The 22,598-nt window shown below is 41.6% G+C and overlaps 1 protein-coding gene across 1 annotated transcript in view; it reads left to right on the top strand.

Moving 5' to 3' along the window:
- The window catches only part of GPAT3 (glycerol-3-phosphate acyltransferase 3), a 111,027-nt gene extending 91,120 nt beyond the window's left edge, over positions 1-19,907 (top strand). The window contains exons 7-12 of the mRNA XM_082244193.1: positions 914-1,029; positions 3,650-3,705; positions 6,392-6,477; positions 14,133-14,261; positions 16,671-16,750; positions 19,592-19,907. Coding sequence (XP_082100319.1) covers positions 914-1,029; positions 3,650-3,705; positions 6,392-6,477; positions 14,133-14,261; positions 16,671-16,750; positions 19,592-19,703 — 579 coding nt within the window. The 3' untranslated portion in view covers positions 19,704-19,907. The remainder of the gene's footprint in view (positions 1-913; positions 1,030-3,649; positions 3,706-6,391; positions 6,478-14,132; positions 14,262-16,670; positions 16,751-19,591) is intronic.
- Positions 19,908-22,598: the final 2,691 nt, after the last annotated feature.

Genomic DNA, 22,598 nt, shown 5'->3' with positions numbered 1-22,598 from the left:
TTAAATTTCTTTCACATTATTTAATTACTCACCGGCGGTCCGGTGTCTGTGTCTTGCCGTGGTACCGCTGCCAGGGATTCAGGGAAGCTGGCTCTGCTCCGCCGAGTCCGCCGCTCGGCGCTCTCATGCGCTGGCTCCGCCCCACAAGCCGCCCACCCACACTGCTCTAACCAACTGGCAGTTGCTCGCCTCGGCTCGGCCAGTAAGCAAGCAGCACTGTAGTGTACAGCATAGTCAGACAGGAGCCGCCGAGCCACATAGAAGTAGAAGGCGGCCATACCGTGCACCCACCACGACGGTATCGGGCCATGCAAAACACCGCGTTACCGCGATAGCGGTAATATCGTTACATGCCTACCCCCCAATGTAGTAAAAATGAAAATATATGGACATGTTTGTAGTCCATATTCACAAAGCAGCCTACAGTAACAACCATGGGTCCCTCCAAAGGCACGGGAAGAGTGATATAGCCATCGTAGGACAGGAAGTGTGTTTGCAGGATTACCAGGTGAAAATAAATCAAAAGAAAAAGAAAATGAAATGAGCCACAATACAAGGACTGGTAAGCTCCAATATATTACTTTTTTGGTTTGGATTTAGATACACTTTAGGTGGGGAACCTGAAAGGGCCAGCTCCTGCCGGAAGAGAAGTTTAAAAAAAAAAAAAAAAAGGTTTATTTTTATTGTAGTAGGGTTTTTCTAGGTGATGTACGTACTGCTTTTCTTATGTGTATTCAAATAATTATTATATACTCTTGGTAGTTTTAAGCACCCAGAAAATGTTTGTTTATGGTACATTTTTTCCTTTGTGTCTTTGTTCTTGCTGCATAGCTTTAATACTCAGAACATAAATGCATATTGTTACTATTTCAGTTCTTTAGATTTTTTTTTTTTTTAATGACCTGTTATTCAGGTTGGACAGGTTCATGGAGGACTAATGGGAGTTATCCAAAGAGCTATGGCAAGAGCATGTCCACATGTGTGGTTTGAACGTTCTGAGATGCGTGACCGCCACCTAGTGACAAAAAGGTATATACATGTATTTTTACAGTATTTGCTGTTTCCTAATCCAAAAATATGCTGTAAGGTACTTAGGCCAAATGTTATTGATCACAGCCAGTACCAAGATCCTATTCGCTGTCAATTTGTTATTTGTGCGTGATGCATATTTAGGGCCACCACCCAAACATCTCCCTGCCTATTTGATCTGGAAATTTGTAGCTAGCTAAAAAGATGAATCTTTAGCTGACCACACTACACTTCTACACCGCTCCACTTTTTGCAAACAACAGCAAAAAAAAAAAAAAAAAAGCACATAATTGCTGGGAAAAAAACAAATTTATAAATTTTTTTTAAAATGATCTTGCAAAGCATTGTAATCGTGATCAGTGGATTGCAGGTGCAATGCAAGGCTCCTGCAGACTCCTCTTTAAGTTCTATGTCTATACCAAGCCTTAGACTTTAAATGGAGTAAGAGTGTGGTGATCACTGCTCTTTTGTACCATTTGAGAACTACAAGTCCACCTGCCGCAGTGGCAGACTGGACTTGTAGTTTATTCATTCCCAGATCTCTGCCAGTTTTAACTGTGACCTCTGCCGCAGGAAAGAAGAACCACCATTGTAGGGGAACCTTTTGGGTTTAGGGTGGTCCGCTTGGCACCATATTACACCCTAAATATAACAAAATATGGTCTTAAAAGTGGAGTTGGCTTTTAAATCACTGGTGTTCAGTGATCACCAGCAAGGGGCAGTAACCACTCCCCCCCCCCCCCCCCAACTGGGACGTACCCGTATGTTCTTTGGGTTCAGTGGGTATGCTAGGATGATGCCTGCAACTTCAGGCATCATCCTGGTATCATTCTTTGCAGCCCGTGATTCTGTACAAGGTAGAAGGGTTCTGAGTGGCCAATTAGCCACTCGATCACTTCTGCGGAAGGGGGTCCCACACCCCTCCCGCAGCCACCGCCACCTCTCCCAGGCTCTCTGGGCTGATTGCGGAGGCCGGGAGGGTTGTGGCTGGCAGCGATGGCTGCCCTGTACAGAGAGAGAGGAACTGAAATCATTCCCTTCTCTCTAAAATGCTGGAAACCGGGAGCGACGAGTATTTGTTACTTCCAGTTCCGCCCCTTCGTTTACCTGGCCGGCGGCGGCCAGAGAAGCAGCCGATCGGACCGATCTAAGTCTGATTGGCTGCATGGGGGGGCCAGAGGAGAGATTTGGGGTCAATCCCATGCTGTCAGGTATGGTCAGGGATGTTGTTCAGGTATTGTCGCAAGCATCAGAGCGAGAGCAATAATTCTAGCAACAAATCTTCTGCGCAACTCTAAACTGGTAACCAGTAAAGGCGTTTAAAGTGTCGCCTATAGAGAATTTTAAGCACCGTAGTTTGCCACCATTCCACCAACATTTAAGTGTGACTTGTTGGGTATCTATTTACTCGATGTAATATCATCTTTCACATTTATACAAAAAAATTGGGCTAACTTTACTGGTTTTTGTTTATGAAAGTTTTATTTTTTCCCAAAAAAATTGCGTTTGGAAAACCGCTGTGCAGATCTGTGACCTAAAAAAAAAAAAAAAATATGATAAAAAAAATATATAATGTTTGGGTGTTCGAAGTAATTTTCTAGCAAAAAAAAAGTAGATTTTCAAATGTAGGAGTGAAGTGTCAGAATAGGCTTGGGAAGGAGGTGGTTAAAAAACTCCAGTAGCTACTGAAGAGTGCAATTCTGTTTCCAGCTTCAGTGCTGCAAAAGTCAGTTGCTGAGCGGCAGATCATAAAAACGATGCTGCATCTGTGACAAATCATTGTTCTTATGAAATTATCTTTAATTTGAACAAATTCTGCATTAGCACAGTGGCTAAGTCTGCACTTCTCCCTAGCAGTTCTATGGTCATTGGTTCAAATCCCAACCATGGCACCACCTGCCTAGAATTTGCATGTTCTCCCTTCGGGTACTCCGGTTTCCTTCCACACTCCAGAGACCTGGTAGGTTAATTGGCTCCTATCTAAATTGGCCCTAGTATGTGTATGAATGGGAGTTAGAGGCCTTATATTGTAAGCTCCTTGAGGGCACGTATTGACGTGAATGTACAATATATACTGTATGTAAAGCGCTGCGTAAATTGATGGCACTTTACCTAAGTACCTGTAATAATTATAGCATTTGTATTGCTAACATGTAAGTCTTAGAATTTTCAATTCTGTTACATTTAGCTTTTAGCATATTTCAACCCAAAAACAAAAAGTACAGGTTTGGAGCTTAGGGTTCCTTAGATAGGGTGGCTGCATTATTATTTTTTTTTTTACACATTTTTTTTTTCCTTTTAATTTAAACTGGTAATCCTGCCATTTACTTGCTGTACTAAGCAGCCTTGTCACCCTAGGACAGGGAGTGTGTTAGGACTACATAACACCTCCCTGTTACTTCTATAACAAGAGAATGTATTTTGTAGTCGAAGGAGATCACCGAGAACCATGCTATCTGATAACTTATCAGCTAATAAAATTTCTGTCTTAACAGCAATTTTTTTCTCACTTGTTGAACAGCCATAATAAAATGCTTTCACAGACCAAAAGAGAAACAATAAGAGAAGTCTATTGTTGGTTTGCATAAACTTTAACTGCACTTCCTTGTTCTTCAAACAGGCTGCGAGCTCATGCTTTGGATAAGGAAAAACTACCAATTCTCATCTTCCCTGAAGGTAGGTACCATCAAATTTTCTCAGAATGCTGATTATGCTGGATGTATCAATGTGGATTTCTTTTTTGGATATTGCAGAGAATAATCCCAGAGGGCCCTGTCCAGGGTGAATTTTGGATTATGTTGTAAGATCATTCTGATTAGGGAGACTAAAGCTGTCCATAAACTTGTGACTTCCTAGTGAAAGTTGGTATTTGCATATTAGAGCTATGCTATGCTATGTGCTTAACAGCGGTAATGTGCAAGCATTTATCTTTTTAGAGATCATACTGAAAGCTTAAAGCGGAGTCCTTAAAAAATTAAGTCAGCAGCTAGAAATACTGTAGCTGCTGACTTTTAAATAGTAGAACTTACCTGTCCATTAAGCCCGCGATATCGGCACCCGAAGCCGATTTACGTATCGGCTCTCGGGTCCTGCCGCCATCCAGGGTAAGGAAACCCGGAAGTGAAGTCTTTTGCCTTCACTGCTGGTTCCCTACTGCGCATGCCCAAAGCGCGCTGCACTTTGTAATTGGCCCTGCGGCGGAGGAAAAAGGAGGGGGCCGGACTTCCGAGGGACTGCGCCGCGGAGCTGTCTCCCAGGAAGTGGGGAAGGGTAGCTGTCAAAAACAGGTACCTGTTCCCCCCTGAAAGGTGCCAAATGGGGCACCGTAGAGGGGGAGGAAGCAGATCAGCAGAATTATATACATTTTAGTGCACTCCTGGCTACTCTGGACATAAGTTCTAGAACAAAAGAGCTCCACTTTTAGAGGTCTTGCAAAGCTCTGCTGCATCAAGGTTTTAGGCTATTGCACCTGCTTTTCTGCTAAGACACCAATATGGTTAATGCTGTCTTCTCCCATCCTTCAGCCTCCACTGCTAGACTGATCCTGCAGCCTCTTCTTTCCCCATGCTCTTGTGGCCTAAGGGAGCCTTTCTCAACCAGCCTTGAGGTTTCCTCAGGGGTGCCTTGGCAAAATGCCTAAAAATGTATCAAAAATGATTTACAAGCCAGCAGATGGATCAAACTTGCCTTTTAGTTACACAAAGCCATGGGTTTTCATTATGCACCATTAGGACTTTCTAGACACTGGCATCTTAACAACCAATGATATAAGTTGATAATGTGGATGTCTGTTTCCTCCAAAGCATCCTTGTTTGACCCTCCTGTACCTCTCTCCCTCAGCACTGGGGTGACATTAGCTGACGGAGAGAAATTGAGGGAGAAGAGAATCATTGGAGTACTAGTCAGTACCAGTGTGCAAATGTTGGGTGTCCAATGTGTGGATGTTGCTGCATTATGTAAAGCTATTAGAATAGTTTTTACATTTTAGAATGGTGAGCTTTGAGATTGTCCTTAAAGCGGAGTTCCACCCTGGGAAAGTTTTTTTTTTTTTAATAAAAATACCCCCGGGACAGTCAGGGCTAGTGCATTCCACAATGGATAGCCTCTAATCTGTCCCGGGTTGCACTTACCTTTTAGAAGAAATACTGACCTTGAAAATGTCTTCTCCAGCGCTGCCATCTCAGGTGTGGGCAGCTTGAAGCCAGCGCGATCCTCTTCTGTGTCCTCTTCCGTCTTCTTCGGTCCCACGAACCCGCCGTCACTTCCGGTGCTACAGCGTCATCCCTGCACAGCTTCTGGGCATGCCCAGAAGCTGTTTAGCAAGGTATGATGGCACCTGCACCAGAACTGACGTTGGGGCCGGTGCAGACGCATTGATTCCTGGGAGCGATGACGTTCAGCTCCCAGGAATCATTGCAAGCCAGGAAGTGACGAATCACCGTGGCCGCCGAGGGGAGGAAGAGAAAGTAAGGGAAGTATATTTTCTTCTAATCCAAGGTAAGTAAAAAAAAAAAAAAAAAATTGCGATTATCCATTTGTTTTTCAGGTGACCCGGAGCAAGAAGATGGAGGTAAGTTTAATTTTAGGGTGGAACTCCGCTTTAATTTTAGAGGGTGCCTTGAGACTGTCTATAATTTTAAAGCATGCTTAACTGAAAAAAGGTTGAGAAACATTGGGCTAAGGTCCTCAGACATCAAGACCCATGCAGTGACTGCAGCCCTGTAATGGATGTGAGCATGCAAAGGGACAGTCCACTATCAGAACACGGGAGGGCGCTGTCTCCCAGGGAAGCAGAGGATTGGGTCCGTAAAACTGCTTTTACTGTCCCCTAGACTAAATGAGTAGCTAAACCTTGCAGTGCAGTTGCAGCCCAACTGCAAGGGAGGATTTTTAGGTCTCCTTGAGTTGGGCTGCATGTAAAATGTAAATAAATCTCACAACCGGCATGGTGTTTAACCAATAAACCTTGTCTGATTATGTAGATATAGTTTAATTATGTGTGTTCCATCAGTCCAATACGGTCATGATTGATTATATCCTTAAGGTAGATTAAATAGACTATTAAATAGAGTATCTAAAGCCCAAACTTTTTTTTATTTTTTCATGAATTAAAGAATAGTTAAAACCCCTGTCTATTTTTTTTTCGGCTGTCAGCGTCCTAATGGGAAGATTTTCCTACTACAATGGTAATTTATTTCCTGATTTAAAGGTAAACCTATGTAGCTGCATGATGAAGTTTGACAGAGCATTACTTTGAGCAGACAGACTCTTTAACCACTAATGTTTTATTTGATAAATATTATTTGTGTATTTTTTATTCTTATGCAAAAGACAAAGCTGAAAATATTTATTTTTTATACAGGAACCTGTATTAATAACACTTCAGTTATGATGTTTAAAAAAGGAAGTTTTGAAATAGGTGGCACAATATATCCAGTAGCAATAAAGGTAAGACTGATTGTTGTCAGAGTTTGCAAACAGTGAATGCGTATACAGAACATACATATGGGGGGGTCTTAGACAATTTGTGGGCTTGCGTTTCACTTCTCCTGTGCATGCAGTGTGCATGTAAACACATACACTATATTACCAAAAGTAACAGGACGCCTGCCTTTATACACACATGAAGTTTAATGGCATCTCAGTCTTAGTCCGTAGGGTTCAATATTGAGTTGACCCACCCTTTACAGCTATAACAGCTTCAACTCTTCTGGGAAGGTTGTCCACAAGGTTTGGGAGTGTGTCTGTGGGAATGTTTGACCATTCTTCCAGAAGGGCACTTGTGAGGTCAGGAACTGATGTGGACGAAAAGGCCTGGCTCGCAGTCTCCGCTCTTATTCATCCCAAATGTCTTCTGTCGGGTTGAGGTCAGGACTTTGTGCAGGCCAGTCAAGTTCCTCCACCTCAGTGCTTTGTGCACTGGTCCAAATCATTTGGTGGAGGGGGGATTATGGCGTGGGGTTGTTTTTCAGGGGTTGGGCTTGGCCCCCTTAGTTCCAGTGAAGGGAACTCTTAAGGCATCAGCATACTAAAACATTTTGGATAATTTCATGCTCACAACATTGTGGGAACAGTTTGGGCATAGCCACTTCCTGTTCCAACATGACTGTGCGCCAGTGATTAATTTTTGTCATAATCTTTTGGAAATTGTATATATTAAATAAAATTTGTGACAAAGTTATTTTAATGAGCTATTTCTCGCAGTATTAGCATACATGCAGTTACATGCCAAAAAACATTCTGCTATGCCTCCTGAGCATGATGATACCACATGTGTGAGACTTTTTTACAGCCCAGATGTATAGAAGGGTCTGAAATCCAAGGAGCACCTTCAGGTGTTCTAGGGGCATCAATTATGCATAATATACCCATCTAATTTCCTGACTGCCTATTCTATTTTTGGAGGCCATGGAGCACCAAGACAGTGGAAACCCCCACAAAATGACCCCATTTTGGAAAGCAAACACTCCAATATATTTTCTGAAAGACCAATTAGTCTTCTGAAAATGTAATTTTTTTTGTGGTTAATTTAATACATAATGTAATAATTTATTCAATGAGTGTGTTCAATAAAGACACAAGAAATTAGAATTGTGTGTTGTCCGCATGAGAAAATTGTTTGTGTATTTCTGCAACTTAGATGAGGATCAGATCACATTTTATGGCAAATTACTGCAGAAAGCCAGTTAATTCTAAAGGGTTCACATACTTTTTCATGCTACGGTAAATGTAAAAAAGAAATCACACATGGATAGTACAGATTCCATGAAAATGTCCATCTGGTAAAAGGGACCCTCTTTTTGTTCCAAAGCATTTTGAAGACCATCCTTACCATTTCATGCTTCACACCAAACATTATTTTAAAAATATTTAACAGGTAGATCTGTACCAAAATCAGAAGGGTAAATCACCATAAGGCAACATGTTTCCATCACTGCATCATCATTTCCTTAACCACTTCAGCCCCGGAAGGATTTGCCCCCTTTCTGACCAGGCCCTATTTTGCGATTCGGCACTGCGTTACTTTAAACTGACAATTGCGCGGTCGTGCGATGCTGTATCCAAATTAAATTTACGTCCTTTTTTTCCCACAAATAGAGCTTTCTTTTGGTGGTATTTGATCACCTGTGCGATTTTTAATTTTTGTGCTATAAACAAAAAAATAGCAACAATTTTGAAAAATATATATATATATTTTTCACATTCTGCTAAATAAAATTCCCCAAAAAAAAAAAAATGTAAAAATCAGAATTTTTTTAACATTTTAGGCCAATTTGTTTTCTGCTACATATTTTTGGTAAAAAAAAATTGCAATAAACGTATTTTGATTGGTTTGTGCAAAAGTTATCGCGTTTTATTAACTACGGGAGAGATTTATGTCTTTTTATTTATTTATTTTTTACTAGTAATGGCAACGATCTTTAATTTCTTTTGCGGGACTGTGACATTGCGGCGGACAGATCGGACCCCTAACTGACATTTTTGACACTTTTGGGGGACCAGTGACATTACTACAGTAATCAGTGCTAAAAATATGCACTGTTACTGTAATAATGACACTGGCAGGGAAGGGGTTAGGTTAACCCTATGGGTGATCAATGGGTTAAATTTATGCCTCATGCTTACTGACGTGGGAATCGCCGCCTCTCCTCTTCTGGCCCGACTCCCGCTGACTCTGAACACAGCCGGAGCGTGCCCCACTGTGAGTCCAGTGACGTAGGTCTACGTCGCTGGACCCAGGGAAGCCGCACTGCTGCAGTAATATTACTGTTGGCAGTCGGCAAGTGGTTAAAAAATGTACAACCTAGTTTATCTCCTGTTTCCCAAGCTTTTATTAAAGCGAAGTTCCAGTCTTTAAAAAAAAAAAAATATTAGCGGCTACAAATACTGCAGCTGCTAACTTTTAAAATTAGGACATTTACCTGTCCAGGGATCCTGTGATGTAGGCGCGCCTAGCAGATTAGTAAATCCGCTTCGGGTGCAGGTACCGGCATCTGTAGTAAGGGAAATAGGAAGCCTCTTTCCTACTGCACAAGCGCGAGTCGTGCTGCGCTTTGTGTTCCCACCATCTTCTGGGACCTCTGTGTGTCCCAGAAGACAACAGCGGAAGGAGGAGGGGCTGGCCATGATGTAGATCGCGCACGGCGATCATACCAGGAAGTAGGAGCGGGTACCTGTCAAAAACAGGTACCTGCCCCACCCCCAAAAAAAGTGCCAAATGTGGCAATGGAGGAAGAGGGGTGCGAACAAGCGGAGCTTCCCCTTTTGGGTGGAGCTCTGCTTTAAGATGCTGTAATTTACGGGTTAGTAATGGCATGAAAATGCATTACAAGTAAAAATCCCATGCTTTCCTATGTAGTTAATACAAAATTAATGTGCTGCACCCAAATAAGCATAAACTAGTAATTAAAAATAAATTGGCAGCTACCTCATAAATAGTGAACACTCAATGTCCAATCAATAGTAAAAGGAGTATCTATCTAAACTTGTGAACATAACACGTGGACATCACACCATGAAATATACAAAAAAATCTATCCTAAATAAAACATAGTCTATAAACCCCCCCAGATTATTGAAAGGTCTGAAATCACTTTTGTATTATCCGCACTTTAAGAAATGTGAAAGTTTTTCCTCTTTTAGAGGCCAGTGCTTTAGAGCTGCTGGCTATGTAAATCCCCGTACACACTAAGAAATATGGGCGAGCGATCAGCCGGTTTTCCTCTAAATCTCACTGCACGTTGGAACCGAGGATAGAAATAAAGTACGAAAATTCTCATATTTTTTCGAATCATTCGCAGTCTGTCGTGTCTGATATTTCTTGTATGGAAATCGTTTTTTCTGTCCCGTACAAGAAAAATATGGAGTTTGTTCCTTCTGAAAGATCGGAATCGGCTGTGAAAAGTTGCGTACACACTATCAGAAAATCATACGATCGATCCTCAGACAAAAATGTTAACCTGATTTTCCTATAGTGTGTACGAGGCATATGAGTGATGGCAATGACTTCCCATCAGCTCCTGAAGAATTTTTTAGGATGAAACGCATGTGTTTAGTGTGGGTTGTCATCACGCTTGAATGGTTTTAAAGCTATGGGAGTGCCTTGTTTGTGATGCCGGAGTGTGTGTCCATAGCATTTTGTGGGATTTATGACATGCTGACATTATTTCTGTCTATGTGAGTGTAACCTTTTATTTTGTGTAGCACTACTCCCTTGGGAGCTGCTGATTACGGGTTCCCCTGGGTTATCATTAGAAACAACATGACAGTTTGACATTTTCCCAAGTGTTTTAGCTCAGTCAGGAAACAGTCCAGTAGCTTTGGTTTTTATTTGGAACTTGGATAGGAGAAGGGATGAGTGGGATACTCCAACTTAATATAACTATGCACAATTTGCTGGGACGACTTGAAAATGCTAAGTAACGCTAGTCACGGCTAGGCCACTGCTTCACGTTGCCCTTAGCGGGGAAGTATAAGTGAATGAGCTTTCTGAGGTAATCTGTACTGTACCGCTGAACAACTTCAGGGCCCTTCCTGGCACCCCCTTTGTTCCTATTCTTCAGGGTCAACTACACGGCACCCCCTTTACTGATAAACTTCCTGTGTGAGCTAGCTCCTTGATCCCCTGACTTCTCTGGAGTGGTCCCCTCTCTTAGGCAGACCCTTAGGCAAACTCCTGGTACTCACGATACTGGTTTCCCAAAAGTCTCTGCCAGCAGCTCCACTTGTCAGTTCTCTGGATCCTCTGCAGCTCAGCTCCACACACCTGGTTCACTAGGCCGACCACCTGAACCACCTTCCTCACACCTACAGGAGGAGAGACAGCCATCCAACTCCTCCTGGGACATTGCTCCCGCCAAAAGACACCCTGCCTCATGCGCTCCCTGCTTTTATCACCAATCCCATGATGCACCTCGGCAAGTGTCAACCTACTGGGACAGTTACAAAAGCTTGTGTATTATTGGCCAGGTTTCCTCCACTATCCAACATGCTTCCCTATTGGCCACAGTGGGGACACTCCCTCAGACCAGATGAATACACTCTGAGCACAGAGTGCAGGCCTAACTAAAGATCAGGCTCCCCTGATAAGCAGCAGTAGCATTAGATGCCTTTACAATTTCCAAAGAGGGGTCATTTGGGAGGTATTTGTACTGGAAAGTTCCTCCACTCCAAATGTACTCATCCATGTCTTTATGGACCTTGCTTTGTGCATTGGTGCGCAGTCATGTTGGAACAGGAAGGGGCCATCCCCAAACTGTTCCTACAAAGTTGGGAGCATGAAATTGTCCAAAATGTTTTGGTATGCGGACGCCTTAAGAGTTCCCTTCACTGGAACTAAGGGGCAAAGCCCAACCCCTGAAAACCCTACACCATAATCCGCCCTCCACCAAATGGTTTGTACCAGTGCACAAAGCAAGGTCCATAAAGATTTAGAGGAGCGAGTTTGGGGTGGGGGAATTTGACTGGACGGCACAGAGTCCTGACCTCAACCCGATGGAACACTTTTGGGATGAATTAGAGCGGAGATTGCAAGCCAGGACTTCTCTCCAACATCAGTGCCTGATCTCACAAATGCGCTTCTGGAAGAATGAACAAACATTTCCATAGCCACACTCCTAAACCTTGTGGACAGCCTTCCCAGAAGAGTTGAAGCTGTTATAGCTGCAAAGGGGGGACCAACTCAATAATAAACCCTACGGACTAAGACTGGGATGTCATTAAGGTTCATGTGCGTGTAAAGGCAGGCTTTCTAATACTTTTGACAAAATAGTGTATGTATCATAATTTGTAGACTAACAAGCACACAAACTAAATTATACACACAGTTTTGGGTTATTTTATTTTACCAAACTAATGTAGCAGAATACATTTTGGCCTAATTTTATAAAGAGCTTATTTGCAACATTTTATAAGAAAAACAAAGTGTGTTTTTTTTTTTTTTTTTTTTTTTCCAAAATTTTTGAGTTTTGTTTATAGAGCAAAAAAACAAACTCCAGTAGTTATAACCTATTACCAAAAGATAGCTCTATCTGTCCCAAAAAAAAAATGATAAAAATGTAATTTGGGTACAGTGTTGCATGCCTGAGTAATTATCACTCAAAGTGTGACAGCGCTGAAAGCGTAAAATTGGCCTGGACTAGAAGGGGGTGAACATTCAGTGCTGGAGGAAGAAAGTAAGTGAACCCTTGGCAGCAATGACTTCAAGTAAGCAATTAGCTCTGGATCAGATCCGCACAACAATCAGAAGGCACATTGTCTTTGTCTGTTGTTGTGACTTAGATGAAGATTGGATCACTTTTTATGGCAAGTTACTGCAGAAAAACCATTCCAAGAGAATCGCATACTTTTTCTTTCCACTGTATATAATAGAGGTTATAAAAAAGAAGATGAATGGGAATACTCCAAAAATCCCAGATGAACAGGAACAAAGGGAATTCATGCAAGGAGATCTTGCTGTTGGAGTATCTAAGATGTATAAGAAACTTGGGGCTGACTGTTCATTACCTATCCAACTAAAATATCACTTTGGGTTGAGGGATTCTTTAACCACTTAGCCACCTTTCTATAGCAGTATTACTGCTACAGGGTGGTAGCTGTGCATAGGATCACATGTATATATACCAGATCCTGCACTTCTGGGTAGGGGGGTGCAAATGTGTGCCACCGCTAGCTCGCTCCCACTGTGTTTACAAACAGCAGGAGCTGCGCAATAGATGTCTGCTGGCACTCACTGATCATCAGCCAGAGAGACAGAACTTCAGTCTGCCTATGTAAACAGATTGCTGTTCTGACAGGAGGGAAGGCATGAATCCCATGTCTCTACAAAGCAGGGACTGGGATCCATGCCTTCCCCTAGTAAAAGCACCTCACACAGTTTAGAAAAATGTTAGTCAGGCACACGGGGTAAAGTGGTTGTAAAGTCAGAAGGTTTATTTTCTTAATGCATTCTATGCATTAAGATAAAAAGCCTTCTGTTTGTAGCAGCCTCCCTGATACTTACCTGAGCCCATCTCAATCCAGCAATGTTGGAGTGTCTTGGCTGCCCGGAACTCTCCCTTCTCATTGGCTAAGATGGCAGCTCAGCGCCATTGGCTCCCGCTGCTTTCAATCAAAGGCAGTGAGCCAATGAGAGGGAGCGGGGCCGCGGCTCAGTGTCTAAATGAACACAGGGAGCTGCGGATCAGCTTGGGTGCCCCCATAGCAGGCTGCTTGCTGTGGGGGAACTCAACAAGAGGAAGGGGCCAGGAGAGCCGAAGAGGGACCCGAGAAGAGGATCCCAGGTGCACTGTACAAAACCACTTTACGGTGCAGGTAAGTATAGACATGTTTGTTATTTTTAACTAAAAAAAAACCTGAGACTTAAGTATCACTTTCACCCTTTGATCACCCATAATGTTAACCCCTGCGATTAGTACACTGACAGTGTGTATTTTTAGTATTGATCACTGTATTAGTGTCACTGGTTCCTAAAAAGTGTCAGTGTCCAATTGTTCCCCGCAATATCGCAGTCCTGCTGTAAGTCACTGATCACCGCCATTACTAGTAAAAAAAAAAAAAAAAAAAAATGATAAAAATATCCCATAGGTTGTAGACGCTATAACTTTTGCTCAAAAAAAAAAATGAGTAGAGTGCAAAAAAAAAAAAAAAAAAATGGAGAGGTGATCAAAAACCACCAAAAGAAAGCTCTATGTGTTTTGGAGAATAAAGGACATACAGAGCTGAGGTGGTTAAGAAAAAAACGAAAAAACCCAAATACAGATATATTTGTAACTTTTTCATAAAATGACATCTATATTATTTTGTTTTCGTAGATGACAATCCTTTGATGTTAGTAAATTGTTATAAAGTATGAATGAAATGGACTTCACCAATGGCATTTCCTATTATATCTTGGGCTTGATAGGAAACTGTCACACAGAAATGACCAGGAATATTTTAATTCCTACATTTTCAAATGTTTTATTTTTTTAGTCATTTTGATTAAAAGTTACTACAAATAACCTTCAGTTATTTTACAAATATCTGAGGTATATAGAAACCTGATACTTTGTGATATGCTTTCTAGAGACATCTTAAAAATTGACCTGTGTTTTATATTGTAGTATGACCCACAATTTGGCGATGCTTTTTGGAATAGCAGTAAATACAGCATGGTAAGCTACCTACTGAGAATGATGACAAGCTGGGCCCTCAAGTGTAATGTGTGGTACCTGCCTCCAATGACTAGAAAGGTAATGTATGAACACTGTATTACATTCAAAATTAGGCAGGTAGTTAATGGATAGTGTGTTGAGTTAGTTTAGTGTAGTCAGGGTAGTGGAACAGGCATACTCCACTTTTAAAATGTATGAATATGTTGTATTCCTGGGTCCCCTCTCGGTGCTCCCCAAGTTTAGTGTCCCTGTCACTTATACCGTGTTTCTCCGAAAATAAGACCTACCCTGAAAATAAGACCAACTGTGATTTTCGGGGAGGGCTGCAATATAAGCTCTACCCTGAAAATAAGCCCTAGTTTAAAGTGTTTGTAAAATCCAAGAGTCCACTCTGTTACTGTTTTATATAATTTCCAATGTGTGTGTTTCTGTATTATAATTGTGTCAAATACCTTTGGTACAGCGCCGCTCAGCTGATCTCCCGCTGCTCTCCTCCTCTTCTCCCAGCTGTCAGGGGGGGATCTTGGCCCCTCCCTTCTGTAGTGCTCAGAGAGCTCCGGCGGGTCACGGAAGCGCCGAGCTGCACTGCAATGAAGGTATTCGGCACAATTCTAATACAGGAACACACGCACTGGACATGTATACCGTACTAAGAGAAGAGAGCTCTGGCGGGTCACGGAAGCGCTGAGCGGCGCTGTAACAAAGGTATTTGGCACAATTATAAAACAGAAACACACACATCGGACATGATATAATACTAATAGGCTTCTTTCACACGGCCGCTCCGTGTGAAAGGTCCGCTGCGGGACTTTTTTTTTTTTTTTTTTTTCCACGGAGCGGATGACATTTGTGTCATCCGCTCCGTGTGCCAGCATATCATCCCATCCGTTTGCAGATGATATGCGGACATAATGTAAGTATATGGCACTGCGGATGTCAGCGGATGAAACCGCTGACATCCGATTTTCCTTCCTTTCCGTTTTTTACATGGAAGAAAAAATAGGGTTCTGTTCCGTTCGAAAAAACGGAACAGAACTGAAAGGAGGAAAATCGGATGTCAGCGGATGGTATTCCGCTGACATCCGCAGTGCCATTCACTTACATTATGTCCGCAAATCATCCGCAAACGGATGGGATGATTTGCGGACACACGGAGCGGCCGTGTGAAAGGAGCCTTAGAGTGGATTCTAGGAATTTACAAACACTTCACAAAGGGTTCACACAGGGGATTCCTGACAAGACAAACAGCACATTACATGTTAAGACCTACCACGAAAATAAGCCCTGCTGTTTCTTTTTCGGGAGAGAGGGTGAGTGAGCAGGCCTCCTCTCCTGAACCATACCAGGCCGCTTGCCCTCAACATGGGGAGGGTGCTTTTGGGGGGTCACCCCCCCCAAAAGCACCTTGTCTCTATGTTGATGGGGACAAGGCCCTCTTCCCCACAGCCCTGGCTGGTGGTTGCGGGGGGTCTGTGAGCAGGGGGGCTTATCGGAATCTGGAAGTCCCTTTAACAGACAAAAACAAAAAACTTTTTTATTCATTTTTGACACTTTTTTTGTGAACGAGTATGGGTACAATGTACCCCATATTCATACACCTAGGAGGGAGCTGGGATCCCCGTTCCTGGCCTGCCAGGCTACATGCTTGGATAAAAGCTTTTTTTTTTTTTTTTTTTTTTATAATTTTGACGTGGGGTTCCCCCCATGCTGTTTTTTTTTTTTTTTTTTGCTCAGATTTTATTGCCATCAATTCTTCTGTTTAAATTCAGCTGTCAGCGGGAAAGCCCGCTGACAGCTGATGAGTCATCGCCTGTTAAGGGTGTGGCGGCTGGCTTGCCAGCCTGCTCCTTAACCAGCTATTAAGAAGGATGATGGCGCCTGCCCGCTCCTAAAATTTGCATCAGAACTGTATCTAAATTGCAGCTGAACAGCTACATTGGAAATTTTGCAGTGAAAACGGACCTGAAATTCGCACATGTGTGAACTCATTTTAGTCTTATGGATTGGGTTTCATCCTTTCCTGTCAATGCACACTGTGCTAGTTCTGTGGGTACTTCTTGGGCTTTTTCAGCATGCAACAACTATTACCTATATTTGCAAGACTTCCACCTGGTCTTCTGTTCACATGTTCTTTTAAGTTCTAACACACAACTCAATTCATAAGACATAAAATAAGATTTTTGTACTCAACGTAAACTCCCTTTCTTGGAGTCCATTGAGTGAGACAGGCCCCACTCTATTTGTTAATGATCATGCTCTTGGTACTGCTTGCTACAAAAATGAAACCTGCTGATGGGAAGCATTATCCTGGGCTGACCTTTAGTCGTTTGTTTTTTGTTTGCCAGCATCCGATACTCCTGTAGGTGGCAGTATAACCATAAGTTGTAAGAACTCGGTGTCCTTCAGTGTTCTCCAAAAAAATGAATTTGCAAGAAGTACTTTAATTACTCCATAATAAAATGAAAATTATTGTCCTTGTATTTGCAGGAAGGAGAAGATGCTGTTGAGTTTGCCAACAGAGTTAAGTCTGCAATTGCTAAACAAGGTGGACTGATAGAGTTGCCATGGTAAAATTTCTTTTTTCTGGCGCATATGTTTTTATGTAAAAAAAAAAAGGTTATTCATGTAAGATGTTCTCCTGCGGAGAACCAAGGCTCATTTTCTGCAGTGCAGTGGCACATGCTATCTCAAAATTCAACTGCTGAAATGTGTATGTTCCAGCACTCTTTGGTTGTCCAGGGCAATCATTGATAGAACAGATACATTTTGTACAGCTTCCTACTGGGGAGCTGGTTATACAGTATACAGACCTGGCAGGGGTTTTAACCTTTCTCCTCTGGAGTTTAGCTTTTAGAATGAAATCACGTATTTTCTATGTTTAAAGTTTTTACTTTAGGCTGAAAACTTCATCCTCCACAATGTCCCTGACACACATGCATTTACACCCAAGTAGTTATTCTATTAAAGCATATCTGAACCCAAAAACAAAAATGTAATATATTGCTGCTTACCAGTCTTTAGATGTAGTGGCTGCATTAATTTTCAGTTTTAGTTTTTCGCTTTTTTTCTTTAGATTTTCACTTTTGTAATCTGGCAAACATCACACTTTTAACCACTTTACCTCCGGAGGATTTTCCTGCTTTACGTCCAGGCCACTTTTTGCAGCTTGGCACTGCGCGACTTTTAACTGATAATTGCGTGGTCATGCAACCCTGTACCCAAACGAAATTTACGTCCTTTTTTTCCCACAAACAGAGCTTCCTTTTGGTGGTATTTGATCACCTCTGCGCTTTTCATTTTTTGCGATATTAATAAAAAAAGTGAAAATTTTGCGAAAAAATTGACATTTTCTACTTTGACAGTTAAAAAATATCCAATATATTAAATTTTTGTCATACATTTTGGCCTAAATGTATTTAGCTACATGTCTTTGACAAAAAAATTCTCAATGAGCCTATTTTTAACCGCTTTAAGACCGGAAGATTTTACCCCATTCCTGACCAGTCTATATTTTAGCGATTAGGCACTGCGTTACTTTAACGGACAATTGCGCGGTCGTGCGACGCTGTACCCAAATTAAATTTATGTCCTATTTTCCCCCACAAATAGAGCTTTCTTTTGGTGGTATTTGATCACCTGTGCGATTTTTTTTAATTTTTGAAAAAAAGAGCGACAATTTTGAAAAAAAAAAACAATATTTTTTACATTCTGATGTATAACATTCCCAAAAAAAATGTAAAATTTTTTTTTAACATTTTAGGCCAATTTGTTTTCTGCTACATATTTTTGGTAAAAAAAAATCACAATAAGCTTATTTTGATTGGTGTGCGCTAAAGTTATTGCGTTTACCAACTACGGGAAAGATTTGTCATTTTTTATTTATTTTTTTTATAATAGTAAGGCGGCGATCTGTGATTTTTTTTTTTTTTTTTTGCAGGACTGCGACATTGCGGCAGACAGATCGGACCCCTAACTAAATTTTTTTACACTTTTGGGGTTACCAGTGACATTACTACAGTAATCAGTGCTATAAATATGCACTGTTACTGTAATAATGACACTGGCAGGGAAGGGGTTAACTTTATTGGTGATCAAGGGGTTAAATGTATGCCTCATGCTTACTGACGTGTGTGGGGGGAGGGGACTGTGTGACACAGGCACAGATCGCAGGTTCAGCTATGCTGAATCCTGTAATCTGTCCCTGTCTGTCACATAGGAGATCCGTCCGCTTTGTTTACACAAGCGGGCGGATTTTCTCACTCGATCCCCGACGATCGGAGAAGAGCAGCGGTGATCACCGCCTCTCCTCCCCTGGCCCGACTCCCGCTGTGTCTAAATACAGCAGGAGCGAGCCTCCGGCGGCGCGCGTGTGCTGCCGAGATAGGGGAGAGTCTGGTGATGTAGGTCTAAGTCGCCAGATAATGAGCCACTTTGCCTCTGTACCAGCTCAGTGAGCGGTCAGCAAGTGGTTAAAGGAGAAGTATGGGCAAAGCAGCTTATTTGGCCCTACTTCTCCTATGGATCACAGGAGTGCACCTTGTTTTTGGGCTAAAACCTGCTATTGGCTGACATCACCCAGCCAGTCCAAACTGGGGAAAGATCCTGATTTTACTGTTCCGGATCCACCCATGGACCTGGACTGGCAGCTGGCTTAGCCTCTCAGCTGTGCCGCTGGGAGACTAAGCCAGCTGCTCCCTCCCCCTCCACAGCCCAGCACTCCAGTGAGAGCCGGAGGGGTAGAGAAGTGAGCCAGTGACTGACAGTCCTCTCCTGGAAGGAACCCGTGGTTACAGGAAATAAATCTGCACTGTGTATGGACTGCTTAGTGTCTACATTCATTTCTCCATTGTATCTATGAATAGCCATGATTGTCACACAGACTGGACTATAAAAATGTTTGCCTTTGCTCATCTCCATCACATGGTGGAATTATGAGATTTGTATTGTACACAGGAAAGATGAGCATATTTTTGCTTTCTGTTAATCTTGCTTAACAAGTGACAAGGACAGGTGCCTTCTGTACTTGCTGAAAATGTTCTTAGCCTGAAAAATAACTCTAACACTTAACACCACATCAAGGACTGATAAGTCGGGATATAGAACATTTTTTTATTTTCGGAAGAAAATAGAATAAAATGACATTTAAAATTTAAAAAATCTAAAATTTAAAGAAAAAGCAAGCAAATAAAGAGTATTATACATTGATTTGAAGAAATCGTTAAGCTTTCATCATTGCAATTGAAGTGGTATACATAAATATAGATTTAAGAAGATTTATGGACTGCTTGTGGTTTTGCAAGATTTCTCATTTCACAAACATTGTACAAAAAAGTACACTCGTTTTACCTTGATGATTGTCCTGATGAACTTCTTTTTGAATCATCATGCTGTATTTTGTTTTTCTTCAGGGATGGTGGACTAAAAAGAGACAAAGTAAAAGATTCATTCAAAGAGGAACAGCAGAAAAATTATAGCAAAATAATTTCAGGACCTAATAATGTATCCCAGAAAGATAACTGAGCCTTGTTGTGTGAAGAAGGTTTGTAGACGCCAAGGACAATGATGGCTTGTTTTGATATTCTTTGGTACTCCTTTTCTACACATTTCCATGATCTTTACACAATATAAAAAGCAACTCCAAGTGAACAGCGACAGTCCAATAAGGAAGCGATGCCACTGTATTCGCAGTCGAATCAAAGTAATTGTTCTGTAATTTTTATTTTCATTTCCAGAAAGAAGGACTTTAATTTCGTCTTGGCACGACTATTGGCACTTTTTTCATTTGGGGCTCCTTGTATACTGCAAATTTTTTCTAGTTGGGTTGCAGAGACTTTGATAAACATTGCTGGAATTGGCTGCCGTGTTCAGACTCCATTGGCTGCATATTTATTATATGTATATGGTTTACTCAACGGAGAAAGCCAAAATTAGGATAACAGCAAAAACTCAGGGGGAAGTAAGTTTTTGTAGCTTTGTAACCAAACGATTGATACTTCTGAAATGCTCAAATGACCCAAAAACATTCTGGTAGGTTAACTGACACTGCATTGGCCAAAGAGAATGTATGTATGTGTATATAAATGTGGTATTGACTTTAAATTGCAAGCTCCACTGGGAGTATGCACTGATATAAATGTTTTTATTGTGTTTGTATGAAGCTACAGAATATGGTAAAACCTAATACAGGAAATAAAATTAAACGTTTTTGACTGGAGTGCATATTTCATATTCTCTGGACTTACTGAGTATATAGATGTCACCTGAATTATTGCAAAATTAAGGTAGACTGAATTTTTTTATTTTTTTTTTACAGAAATCTATGGATTGAAATGAAAATGTGATTTTAAATGTTTCAATGACATTGTATTAAAGCCGAACTGCAGTAAGCTAAATGAACAGTTGAAATACATAGGGAGAACTTCATTACCTGTCAAACAGATTGATAGCTCTGCAGTTAACTTGTCCAGCCACCCCTACCAAAGAGCAAAGCCAGGTTTGGGACCTCTACTGCAGCCTCAGCATTATAGAAAGATCCAAAAGCACCCTTTTGTTGATTGAAGAGTAAAGGGGATGTAGCACACTGTTCCTGTGGCATATGAATTTACAAAGCTAGGACATAATAACATAACTATACATTTTTTTGAACATGCATCGTGAAACTAAATATTATGGTATGAGGTGTAAGTCTGCATTCACACTGAAGCGGCACGACTTCTGCACGACTTCGGGGGCGACCTGTGAAGTCCCGTGCACTGCGACTTCGGCGCGACTTTCACGGACTTCATATAATTAGTGTCTATGCAAGTCGCTCCGAGGTTGCCCCGAAGTAGTACAGGAACCTTTTTCTAAGTCGGAGCGACTTGTGTCGCTCCTATTAGAACGGGTCCTGTACCAGTCAATGGACCGCGACTTGTCAGGCTGACAAGTCGCCTGACAAGTCGCGGTAGTGTGAATGGAGCCTTAAATTCTCATCTTGAAAGAAAGATAGAAAGAAAGAAAAAGAAGAGCAGGACCATTTTATAAGAGATTGGATTTTGTCTTTTGCTCATTGGAGGACACAGCTTTGTTTTAGATACAGTGGGTATAGAAAAGAATCACCCCCCTTTAAAACAATCACATTTTGTTGCTTTGCAGCCTAAAACGAAGACAGACAGTTTTTATTTTATGCTGCTGTATTTATTAGTGCAACTTATAAAATCCAAGTGAAATATAGAACACCAACATGTCAGAAAAAGTCAAAAACAGAATCCCTTAGTTGGAAAAAAGCATCACCCCCCTTATGTCAGTATTTTGTTGTACCACACTTTAGTTAATTACAGCCTCATCTCACCACCTTAAATGCACCTTGAAGATTCTGAGGCCACAAAAAAGGTGTTCTGATCAGATGAGACTAAAATTGAATTATTTGGCCTCAACACCAAACAATATGTCTGACGGAAATACAATACAGCTCCCCATCCAAATAGCACTGTTAATAGAGTAAAGCATGGAGGTGGTGATATCCTGCTATGGGGGTGTTTCTCTGCAGCAGGGACTGGAGGACTTGTCAGACAGAACAAGAATGGAAAAGGGCAAAAAAACATCAAATTCTTGCGGAAAATCTGCCCTCTGTCACGTTGGAAGGTAAATCTTCTTCCCATTGACAACTTTCTGGCAAAGACCCAAAGCACACAGCAAAAATGACCCCCACCGTGGTTGAAGGAGAAAAAGGTGAATATTCTTGTATGACCTAGTCAAAGCCCAGACTTTAAACCATATTAAAAATCTGTGGAACGACTTGAAGACTGCAGTCCACAAACGGTCACCATCAAATGTAACTGAACTTGAGTAGTTGTACAAAAAACAGTGGGCAAATAGCAAATATTGCAAAGTTAGTAGAGACATATCACAACAGACTAAAAGCTGTAATTTAAGTGGTTCAAAGAAATACTGACCTAAGGTGGGGGGGGGGGGGGTAATCCTTTTTTCCAATTCAGTGATTGTGTTTTTCAATTTTTTTCCTCACACCAAGGTGTTCTATCTTTTACTTAGATGTTATAAGTTGCCCTAGTAATTACATCTGGATAAAACAAAAACTGTGTCTGTCTTCATTTCAGCCTGCAAAGCAACAAGATGTGATTATTTTAATGGGGGGTGAATCTTTCTATACCCGCTGTACCTACTGGGTATAGAACCACCTGTGAGATGTTGGGTACATCCAGAAATAAACACGAGAAAGGCCAGGGTGGTCCCTGGTGGTGGCCAGAACCCACCACACAGTTATTAGCCTAGCATGTATGTGGATTAGGCGAGCCAGGTGGTACAGGGCTTGAACTTCATTTGTGACGTGAACCTTGACTCAGGATCCCTGGTCTGTTGGAATTGGCTGTGGACCTCTACAGGTTGCTGTGGTTGAATTGTTGGTTGACCAAAACG

Source organism: Pelophylax lessonae, assembly GCF_965119305.1.
Source record: "Pelophylax lessonae genome assembly, chromosome: 1".
Taxonomy (NCBI): Eukaryota; Metazoa; Chordata; class Amphibia; order Anura; family Ranidae; genus Pelophylax; species Pelophylax lessonae.
Note: the sequence above shows the minus strand (reverse complement) of the source record. Positions and strands in the feature narration are given on the sequence as shown.